Source organism: Solea solea, chromosome 18 (genome assembly GCF_958295425.1).
Source record: "Solea solea chromosome 18, fSolSol10.1, whole genome shotgun sequence".
Lineage (NCBI taxonomy): Eukaryota > Metazoa > Chordata > Actinopteri > Pleuronectiformes > Soleidae > Solea > Solea solea.
This window is the reverse complement of record NC_081151.1, coordinates 17,039,760-17,051,658: the sequence shown is the minus strand read 5'-3', so window position 1 is coordinate 17,051,658 and position 11,899 is coordinate 17,039,760. Positions and strand designations below refer to the sequence as shown.

The 11,899-nt window shown below is 37.0% G+C and overlaps 2 protein-coding genes across 6 annotated transcripts in view; one reads left to right on the top strand and one right to left on the bottom strand.

Annotated features, from left to right (window-relative positions):
• The window catches only part of si:ch211-67f24.7 (uncharacterized), a 12,141-nt gene extending 11,439 nt beyond the window's left edge, over positions 1 to 702 (bottom strand). For 3 of the 5 annotated variants that reach the window (XM_058614852.1, XM_058614855.1, XM_058614856.1), the window contains exons 1-2: positions 572 to 702; positions 140 to 295 (exon numbers count right to left, since the gene is read on the bottom strand). The gene's annotated coding sequence lies outside the window, so the exon portion shown is untranslated. The remainder of the gene's footprint in view (positions 1 to 139; positions 296 to 571) is intronic. The other 2 variants (XM_058614853.1, XM_058614854.1) reach the window with 2 other exon arrangements.
• Positions 703 to 6,397: 5,695 nt separating this feature from the next.
• On the top strand, positions 6,398 to 10,431 carry cdkn3 (cyclin dependent kinase inhibitor 3). The gene is made up of 8 exons (XM_058616086.1): positions 6,398 to 6,476; positions 7,716 to 7,814; positions 7,891 to 7,946; positions 8,046 to 8,090; positions 9,097 to 9,319; positions 9,575 to 9,606; positions 9,955 to 10,058; positions 10,185 to 10,431. Exons 1-8 carry the CDS (start codon positions 6,451 to 6,453, stop codon positions 10,272 to 10,274), a joined length of 675 nt encoding a protein of 224 aa, XP_058472069.1. The 5' UTR covers positions 6,398 to 6,450; the 3' UTR covers positions 10,275 to 10,431.
• Positions 10,432 to 11,899: the final 1,468 nt, after the last annotated feature.

Here is an 11,899-nt window from a genome sequence, read left to right as displayed (position 1 = left end):
AAAGTTGTCGAGATAAAGTTCCACATGCATAATAGGGACAAAGCCCCTGTGCACATGCCCCCCGAAGAGTTTACGTACATAACATTTTACAATGTTTGAATGTCAGTGTCACGCGTTTATTCTGGTTTGTTTGTGGTACCTGCTCCGATTGTTGTTGCCCCTGCCAGCAGCCCCTCTGCTAAGGAAGTGGCGAGGCAGCCAAAGAGCTCAGCTCTGCAGGGGAAATGACTGCAGGAGCCAAGATTCCTCCCTATATGAGTGCGCTGCCGACAGAAGGCACGGATCAGCAAAATCACTGGGGAAAAAAAACGCAATATGCTCCAAACCTTTTACATTATACACGGAAACGTAATCCAAGTTAAGAAAAGAAACACGCTGAGGGTTTAGGTCATGTTTAAAAACACTCCAGTGAACAGGAAACATTTGTAGGTATTCAAATGCTTTTGTTTGCTGTCTCCAAACCAAAATACAATGCCAGTGATATCCAAATAGGCAGGAATCCACGCAGACGTGGCACCAAAACACTGACGGCTGAAGCAAAATGTGTAAAAGTAAGCGTCAGTGAACTCACCTCAGTCACGGCTCTTCACTGATGCTTCATTAGACATTTTTAAAAGATGCAGTGAACCTCGAAATCCTGAACAATCCCCTGCTCCTCTGTGCTCTGGTGTTGTGCTGCTCTGTTTCTCCGCTCTGTGCAGCAGATGTCCTGCATGACACTCACTGAGCAGCTCTGTGATTCACTGGGGGACTCAGGACCTTGAGTTGGGAACCATGGAGTCACGAAGAGACGTTATTTTTAACCAGCTGTGCACGTTGAATTTTCATTTTCAGGATTGAATTATCAGCTAAATATTGTCATTGGTGGCTTATTTCTTCTTTTAAATCAAGGTATCTGGTCCCTTTAAAATAAAGAGTCTGGGAGCTATGCTCAGCTGTATGTAACTGTACGTACACTATAAATAGTTCCACCTTGACCACCTGCACCACTGAGTTCCACAGTCATGATCAAACAACACAAAACTGGACCAAGTGTACCACATTTTTGGAACAATTGACTTTATCTGGTCTTATCTATTATTATTATTATTATTATTATTATTATTATTATTATTATTATTATTATTATTCTAGTGAGAGCTCTAGGTTCTCACTATGCATTGCAGCGCAAGCATCTATTGTTATTCTACGCGTTTATTCCGTTTCTTCCTTTTCCTCTTCCATCCAAATTTTGGCGCGTAACTAGTGCCACAGTTTGAAAAAAAAAAATGTTATATCAAAACTTGCGGCTTGATTGGGAATCGTGTGCTATGATTTTATAAGCCATGTTGAAAAAAATCGCAAAAAAACTAATAACTTCTACATATACATCAATGGGAGAGGGCCAAAAGGAGGACAGATAGATAGATACTTTATTCATCTCACAGAGAAATTCACACATTGGACAAAATGTAAAACCAAGTGGACTGTGGAGCATCACAGTGTCGTCATACTTTAACATAGAGACGTGATTGAAACTTTAAACGGGTCACAAGTTTTGATATCTATTACGGTTTTTATATAATAGCAGTTTGCGTTTGGTTTTCTGATTTTATAATGAGTGTGTGTTGCATTGCATGTTCATCGCCAGTGTGACACGCCAGAAAAATAATCACAAAAATCTGTCGTCCAAAATGTTGACAAAAATGTCATAGTTTAGTATGTTTTTTTAATGACTTGTTGGATGTATGTCGGATGTATGTCGTCCAACAAGTCATTAAAAAAACATACTAAACTATGACATTTTTGTCAACATTTTGGACGACACACTATACTATGACCGGTCCTGCGATGGACTGGTGAACTGTCCAGGGTGTACCCCGCCTATACACAGCACCCCTTTACCTCTGGTGGAGGATAAAGTGGTAGATGATGACTGACTGACTGACTGACTATACTATGACATTTTTGACCGATTTTGGACGACATACTATACTATGACTTTTTTGAGTGATTTTGGACGACGTACTATACTATGACATTTTTGACCGATTTTGGACGACATACTATACTATGACATTTGACCGATTTTGGACGACATACTATACTATGACTTTTTTGAGTGATTTTGGACGACGTACTATACTATGACATTTTTGACCGATTTTGGACGACATACTATACTATGACATTTGACCGATTTTGGACGACATACTATACTATGACTTTTTTGAGTGATTTTGGACGACATACTATACTATGACTTTTTTGAGTGATTTTGGACGACATACTATACTATGACATTTTTGACCGATTTTGGACGACATACTATACTATGACTTTTTTGAGTGATTTTGGACGACATACTATACTATGACTTTTTTGAGTGATTTTGGACGACATACTATACTATGACATTTTTGACCGATTTTGGACGACATACTATACTATGACTTTTTTGAGTGATTTTGGACGACATACTATACTATGACATTTTTGACCGATTTTGGACGACATACTATACTATGACTTTTTTGAGTGATTTTGGACGACATACTATACTATGACTTTTTTGAGTGATTTTGGACGACGTACTATACTATGACATTTTTGACCGATTTTGGACGACATACTATACTATGACATTTGACCGATTTTGGACGACATACTATACTATGACTTTTTTGAGTGATTTTGGACGACGTACTATACTATGACATTTTTGACCGATTTTGGACGACATACTATACTATGACATTTGACCGATTTTGGACGACATACTATACTATGACTTTTTTGAGTGATTTTGGACGACATACTATACTATGACTTTTTTGAGTGATTTTGGACGACATACTATACTATGACATTTTTGACCGATTTTGGACGACATACTATACTATGACTTTTTTGAGTGATTTTGGACGACATACTATACTATGACTTTTTTGAGTGATTTTGGACGACGTACTATACTATGACATTTTTGACCGATTTTGGACGACATACTATACTATGACTTTTTTGAGTGATTTTGGACGACATACTATACTATGACTTTTTTGAGTGATTTTGGACGACGTACTACACTATGACATTTTTGACCGATTTTGGACAACATACTATACTATGACATTTGACCGATTTTGGACGACATACTATACTATGACATTTGACCGATTTTGGACGACATAATATACTATGACATTTTTGACCGCTTTTGGACGACATACTATACTATGACATTTGACCGATTTTGGACGACATAATATACTATGACATTTTTGACCGCTTTTGGACGACATACTATACTATGACCGGCCCTGCGATTGACTGGCGAACTGTCCAGGGTGTACCCCGCCTATCGCCCCATGTAGCTGAGATTGGCACAGCACCCCCCCACGACCCTCTAGTGGAGGATAAAGTGGTAGATGATGACTGACCGACTGACTGACTATACTATGACTTTTTTGACCGATTTTTGGACGACATACTACACTATGACATTTTTGTCCGATTTAGGACTACATACTATAATATGACTTTTTTGACCGATTTTGGACAACATACTATACTATGACATTTTTGTCCGATTTTGGATGGCATACTACATTATGACTTTTTTGACCGATTTTGGACGACATATTATACTATGACATTTTTGTCCGATTTGGACGACATACTATACTATGACTTTTTGGAGTGATTTTGGACGACATACTAACCTGTGACTTTATTGTCATGTTTTGGTAGACATACTAACCTATGACTTTTTTTGTCAAATTGTAGACGACATACTAACCTCTGACTTTTCTGGCCTATTTTGGACGACGTACTATACTATGACTTTTTTAGGTGATTTTGGATGACATACAATACAATGACTTTTATGTGTCATTTTGGACAACATACTATACTATGACATTTTTGGGTGATTTTGGACAACATACTATACTATGACCTTTTTGACGCCATACTATACTATGACTTTTAGGTGTAATTTTGGACGACATACTGTACTATGACTTTTTGGGGTCATTTTGGACGATATACTATTCTATGACATTTTTGGGTGATTTTGGACGACATACTATACTATGACTTTTTTGAGTGATTTTGGACGACATACTTTACTATGACGTTTTTGACCATTTTGGACAACATACTATACTATGACTTTTTTGTCTGATTTTGGACGACATACTATACCATGACGTCTTTGATCGATTTTGGACGATATACTATGTCTTGATGATTTGGTGCCATTTTGAACAAGATGGTTGGTGTAGTGGATAGCACTTCTGCCTTTTACACAGAAGACCCGAGTTCAAGCCCTGGTTGGAACAAGTGCCTTCTGCAATCTTGAGAATTGTTGGTGTTAATTGAGATGATATACTATACTATGACATTTTGGACGACATACTATACAATGACTTTTAGGTGTAATTTTGGACGACATACTATACTATGACTTTTTTGAGTGATTTTGGACCACATACTAACCTATGACTTTTTTGTCAAGTTTTGGTAGACATACTAACCTATGACTTTTTTGTCAATTTGTAGACGACATACTAACCTCTGACTTTTCTGGCCTATTTTGGACGACGTACTATACTATGACTTTTTTAGGTGATTTTGGATGACATACTATACTATGACTTTTTGGTGTCATTTTGGACGATATACTATTCTATGACGTTTTTGACCATTTTGGACGACATACTATACTATGACTTTTTTGAGTGATTTTGGACGACATACTTTACTGTGACGTTTTTGAGTGATTTTGGACAACATACTATACTATGACATTTTTGTCTGATTTTTGACGACATACTATACTATGACGTTTTTGACCTTTTTTGGACGACATACTATACTATGACGTTTTTGACCATTTTGGACGACATACTATACTATGACTTTTTTGAGTGATTTTGGACGACATACTTTACTGTGACGTTTTTGAGTGATTTTGGACAACATACTATACTATGACATTTTTGTCCGATTTTTGACGACATACTATACTATGACGTTTTTGACCTTTTTTGGACGACATACTATGTCTTGATGATTTGGTGCCATTTAAAACAAGATGGTTGGTGTAGTGGATAGCACTTCTGCCTTTTACACAGAAGACCCGAGTTTAAGCCCTGGTTGGAACAAGTGCCTTCTGCACTTTTTTTGTCAAATTGTAGACGACATACTAACCTCTGACTTTTCTGGCCTATTTTGGACGACGTACTATACTATGACTTTTTTAGGTGATTTTGGACGACATACTATACTATGACTTTTATGTGTCATTTTGGACAACATACTATACTATGACATTTCTGGGTGATTTTGGACGACATACTATACTATGACCTTTTTGACAGATTTTTGACGCCATACCATATTATGACTTTTAGGTGTAATTTTGGACGACATACTATACTATGACTTTTTGGTGTCATTTTGGACGATATACTATTCTATGACATTTTTGGGTGATTTTGGACGACATACTATACTATGACCTTTTTGACTGATTTTGGATGCCATACTATACTATGACTTTTGGGTGTGACTTTGGGCGACATACTTTACAATGACCTTTTTGGGTGATTCTGGACGACATACTATCCTATGACTTTTATGTGTCATTTCGGACGACATACTATACTATGACTTTTTGGTGTCATTTTGGATGACAAACTACTATAAGCTCCTTTTATGTGGTGTAGTGGTTAGCACTATTGCCTTTGGAGCAAAAAACCAGTGTACGATTCCCAGTTAAGACAAATCTCTTTCTGCATTGATGTTGGACGACATGCTATGACATTTTTGGGTGATTTTGGACAACATACTAAACTATGACTTTTTTGTGACTTTTTGGACGACATACTATACTATGACTTTTTTGAGTGATTTTGGACGACATACTATACTATGACTTTTTGGTGTCATTTCGGACGACAAACTAAACTTTGACTTTTTGGTGTCATTTTGGACGACATAAGAAACTTTTATGTGACTTTTTGGACAACGTTATTATTATTATTATTATTATTATTGTTATCATAATTATTATCATTGTTGTTTGAATGTACTATTTCCCCAAGCAAAGAAAAGAAAATGCATTAATAAAATAGAAAAAAGAAGAAAAGAAAATGCATTATTAAAAAAGAAAAGAAAGGAACAAAAGGAAAATAAGAGGAAAAGTAAATAGAAAAGAAAAGAAAAGAAAAGAAAAGAAAAGAAAAGAAAAGAAAAGAAAAGAAAAGAAAAGAAAAGAAAAGAAAAGAAAAGAAAAGAAAAGAAAAGAATCCTTCCCTCCGCCCATGCGGATTACTCCGGAGTTAAGAACAAGCGCTTCCGTGCCTGCCCTTGTTTTGTTATGGGGTGTGGTTACGGCTCAATACTCAAATTTGATTGGCTGTTCACCGGAATTTAAATCGTAGCTTGCAGAGCTGTCAAAATATGCACAGAGCAGAGGCTGGAGACGGGTGAGAAATCATTTCTAACTCGATTATTCTGTTTTTCCCAGTCGCGTATTTACACCATATGCAAATTAAATGTTTTAGCGGAAGTGTTAGATGAAGATTAAAGTGCATTTTACTCCGTTGTTGTCTTCGTTCAGGCACACTCGCTGCGAAGCTAACCACCACAGCTACTTTGCTGTGTGTGTGTGTGTGTGTGTGTGTGAAAGTGAGGATATTTTAGCTGGTCCTCACATTCTGACACGTCTACAAATGGCTTTTTCAGGGTTAAGACCTGGTTTTAGGGTTAGGGTTAGAATTAGGTTTAGGTTAGGGTAAAGGATAGAGTTAGGCACTTAGTTGTGATGGTTAAGTTTAGGGTAAGAGGTTAGGGAAATGCATAATGTCAATGCTTGTCCTCACTATGAATGCTGTATAAACATTTGTGTGTGTGTGACAAATGTCATTGTGATTAGTTTTAGTTGCTATGAACTCATGCTCATTTACTATTTGTAATAATAATAATAAGATAGATTAAGTCTGTGGGATGAAGCGGTAGATAATGGATGGATGGATGTGTGCAATGTTATGCAGAACATGCATAGAGGACTTTGTTTTTTTGTCCTTTTTAATATTTAAATAAATAACAGTTGTTTCCTTTAATATTGTGTGCATTGATATCTAGTTTTAAGTATTTTAGTCAAGTAAATTTTTTTACTGTAAGACAGCTGAACCATGGAGTTAAAGCAGGGATTCTTTGCAGACTGCAGTGTGAAAACATGGTTATAAAGGGTTTCCTGAACCCTGACCGTCTCAGTAAACACTTTCTTGATAAGATCTTTATGGAAAGGGGGTTAGAATGGAGCTACTTTGAATACAAGGATTATGCAGATTAGAACAGGCTAAACTGCCTTAATTCAGGTTTGTTTAGGTTTTGCCAGAAGTGGGAGCTTCACTGGAAAGGACGCGGCGGCAAAGTTACAACATCATAATACTCCAATAACTAAGGCATTTATTTGTACATATACAGTTTGTAAAGGTGGTTGTTATATTAACAATTTTGACATTTCTGGGTAGTTTGTAAATTTTATATTTAAGTATATTTTTTTGGGCTTTTCATTGCAACTTTCACATTTTTAATGCAGGGATTTAGCATTTTTATTGCGAGGCAATCTACTTGACTATGATTATGATCAGGGTTTTGTTATTGTCCCTTCACCTACACCATATACAGTAATTATAGAATTCTGTATTCTCTCTCATCAGTGTTTTGGGCGTAAAAACCATGAGGACACGTGTTGTTGACTCGTCATCAGAAGACGAGGAGATCGGCGATGAGCAGCTGACACCGCTCCACGTCTCCTGGTAGATTTTAGCATTTTGTCTCAAAGGAATAGAATGTGTGTGTGGTATTATACAATAAATGTGTTTTCCTTTAAAGGGTGCCATTGTCCATCGTGGAGTGCTCACAGTTTCTGGGAATATGTGCACTACCAGGTAAAGTTAGGTTTTTATAATTTTGCTGCTTTACTGTTGAGTCCATTTTGTGTAAAAAAAATAAAATAAAAAATAAATTTCACCATCATGTGATTTTAGGTTGCAAGTTCAAAGAGATTCGCAGAAATCTGCAAAGAGACGTTGGTAAGTTGAAAATCCGTCCAGAATTCATGTTTTAGCCGTAACATTGTTGACAGTTGTATGTAATCCTCCGACCACTAGTTGGCAGCACCAACTAAAGAGTTGGAGCATTTTGATGCCGATTTGATTTAATTTGTGCAATAAAATGCACAAAAAATGTAATTGTTAATACAGTGCAGAAAGTCCATCAGACTATTGAAGCCTAAACAAAATGTCACCAATATTGTCACAACAAAAGACTCTACTGATTACAACAACAATATAGTTACAATATACAATATAAATAATAATAATATCAAAATGTGTGTGACTCTCATCTCATTAGGCAATGTTTGTGGACAAAACAAGACATTTGAGAACATCATCATTTCCCGGTTTGACGAACACCGATCAACATTTTTTACGGTTTTCTGATTTTTAATGGACCAAACGATTAATCGAGAAAATAATCGACAGATTAATCGATTGTGAAAATAATCGCTAGTTGCAGCTCTAATCTGGGTTTCCCGAAATTTCAAAATAATGATGTTCTCAAGTGTCTGGTTTTGTCCACAAATCAAAATCATTCAGTTTCAATGATTTTGACTTGAAAATCTAATTATTAAAAAAAAACACAAAAACACTAGTAATCATTAGTAAGCAGTTAATATTTGATAATGTTACAGCCCTAATCCTAATTTATGGCAGTATACCGTTTGTCACTCCTGTATCAGGACTAGAGGTGAGAATCATAGGGTACCTCGCGATACGATACGCGATACATGGTCCGTGATACAAATAGTATCGATACGATTCTGTGATAATCAATATATTGCAATCATATAGCGATACGTCACGATATCTGTCTAACTGCAGAAAACAAAACAAAAAAGAAAGTGTAGGATTTAACGGCAATATGTCACCAAATCAATATTTTGACCCACCTCTAATAAAGGACGTGTAAAATCTCCATATTGTTGTCCCAGTTGACAGTTTCTTTGTTTATGACTGACTGACTTCCTGTCAACAGAGGAGCTCCACAACCAGGGAGTACAAGACGTGTTTGTTTTGTGCACCAGAGGGGAACTGACCAAGTACCGGGTTCCCTCCCTGCTGGACGCCTACCAGCAGCGAGGCTTCACCGTCCACCACATGCCCTTCACCGACGGAGCTGCTCCGGAGCTGAAGCTCTGCTGCCAGATCCTGGAGGAGCTGCGGGTCAGTCTGGAGAACAGCAGGAGGACAGTGATCCAGTGAGTCGAGTCCCTCGTCTAAACTGAGATTCAGAATAATGTGAACAAGATTAAAGAGTTAAAAGGTGTAGTGCGTAATCATTTTTTTTTTTTTTTTTAATTGTATCAGTACAATTTAAAATAGTTTGAATTTTTTTTTAATGATTTTAAATTTAATGAGTTGCATTAGTGACTTTCCTGGTTCTTTAAATAAGAGAGTGAAAAGCTTTTATCAATCCATGAATGAGAACGTTTTTTTTTTCTCTTCCCCTTCAGTTGTTACGGAGGCCTGGGACGCTCTGCATTAAGTAAGAAAACTACATTTATACGACTACTTTATTCTGTGTCTTTACACAGCTCCGTGCATCATTGTTATCCCACTGTTTCTCAGTCCTGGTCCTCTGGGACTCACTGCCCTGCATCTTTTTAACTCAACTCAACATTTATTTATAAAGCCCATTTAAAAAAAAAACAAGTAGGGACCAGAGGGACAGTCCATAAATAACGATTTCTGTCTAAGAAGTTCCTGTTTGTCCAAGATTTGACTTTTAAAGATGTCTCCCTGCTCCATCACACCTGATTCAGACCTGTTGTTTGGATAACGGTGGTCACATGAGCGTGATGTGTTGTTTTTTTTTTTTTCCCCCTCTGTGCAGTCGTCGCCTGTCTGCTGCTTCAGCTCTCCTCGTCGATGACGCCAAGCAAAGCCATTGAAATCCTCAGGGAGCACAGAGGAGGAGGAGCCATTCAAACAGTGAAGGTGAGAGGAGACTCCTCTTCATCCTCTTCATCCTCTCACTAGGTGTGTTTCCACATGTGTGATGTTCTGTCAGTAACATCTTCATTCTACTCTTTCTTTCTTTCTTTTCTTTTTTGTTTCCCTCAGCAATACAACTTCCTGCACGAGTTTCAGGAAAGATACTCGGCGTACCAGGAGAGCGCCGAGGCTTCCACAGAGCGCCCGGTGTCGCGGTGATCACAAAACTCGCCTCTTTCGTCTGTGTCGTTCTCGGTTCTTTGCGGTCGATGTGACTGTGTCCTCTGATGTTCTGCACTTTAACAGAATACGCTAATATATTTTCTTCTTCCTCGCCCGAATTTTCATCAAATAAAATTGTACTCGACTCTTTAAACCAGCGTCTCATCATAACCCAAATTGCACATAATAAGGTGACTAATTTACTGCAGTACCTGCTATCATTTTGATGTGGTACAACAAGTATTTTCTTCTTCAGCTTATGCATTTTATTTAAAGAATATACACAAATACTACTTTAATCACTGCTATAAACTGACTTGTAACAAGTAGGGGAGAAGGAAAATGGCTGAACAGCCAGAGCAGGAAGTGAAGGCAGCTGATAAATCAGTCACACCTCTGAGCGAAACAAGCAAAGGAAGCTGGAAGGAAGGAATGAAACACAATATTCTTTAACAACATGACTCTCAACTGTTGAACTGTTTCTCTAAGTCACAGTTTTGTGACTCTCTGAACACAGATTGTGTCATTTCACACTTTATTCACCGACAAACACTAATTACCAGTTAGTCTCAGTAATTTTGGACCTGTGTGAACACGAGTATGGCGCATAACTGAGGCCTGAAGTGATTTAACCCCTTATCAACATCTGTGGACTCAACTCTTTCTTTAATTGAGACAATTTTGAAATGTTTGAGAAAAACTGTCTTGATCAATTTAACTAAAATTCAACTCCATATTTAACGATATTTCAATACATTCGAGTTCTAGTGGCTGAAGATTTTTGACATTTTTAAAAACATTTAACTTAATTTAACTTCCTAAACTTAAGCAACTAATTGTTTTTTTTCCCCCAGGGCTGCAGCATTTATCGATTATTAATCAAATACTTACTAATTATAAACTATTTTGACAATTGATCAGTTTGACTGTTTTTTTTATATAATAATTAAAAAAAGCTGACAAAGAACAAAGACACAAATTGTCTTTGTTCTCCTAGAAACCTAATTGCAGATTCATGTCACTCATTTTGCACCTGTAAAACTCAACCTTTTTTTTAATTTCTATTAAGAGGCCTCACTTATTTTGACAAAACACAAATGAATCTTGCGAAGGGGTTAAACTGTTTGTTTTTAAAGTCAAGATAATTAGAAATAGGTTGAAATACTTGGGAAAATCAATTTTTTTTAGACCCAATCGTCCGATTAAAGTTCAACAGAAACTACATATTTAATTATTTTAAGCAATTTCCCAGTCCTACTCGTTCCACTTCTTCTTTCATTGTTATTTCTTAATCATAATTCCTAGTGTCAAATGTCCTTAGTTTTCATTTTTTTTTTTTTTTTTTTAAAAAAGCAGTCACAGGAGGATCTGAGAAGTTTTAGGTGCAAGAATAACTTACATCCGAGTTTCTCACTCCTGATCCTGGGGAGCCACTGCCATGTTTTAGATGTTTCCCTGCTCCAACACACCTGATTCCAATGGTCAGCTCCTCAGTAAGCTCTGCTGGAGCCTGATAACGACCCATTTATTTGAATCAGGTGTGTTGGAGCAGGGAAACACCTAAAACATGGAGGACAGTGGCTCCCAGGACCAGGAGTGAGAAAACCCTGACTTACATAACG

What these genes read in the sequence shown, in the direction of transcription:
- cdkn3 (XM_058616086.1), top strand. Translation starts at nt 6,451, where the DNA reads ATGCACAGAGCAGAGGCTGGAGACGG. An exon ending in AAATCTGCAAAGAGACGTTG is followed by an intron (nt 8,091 to 9,096) that starts GTAAGTTGAAAA and finishes TCCTGTCAACAG; the next exon opens with AGGAGCTCCACAACCAGGGA. An exon ending in CCTGGGACGCTCTGCATTAA is followed by an intron (nt 9,607 to 9,954) that starts GTAAGAAAACTA and finishes CCCTCTGTGCAG; the next exon opens with TCGTCGCCTGTCTGCTGCTT.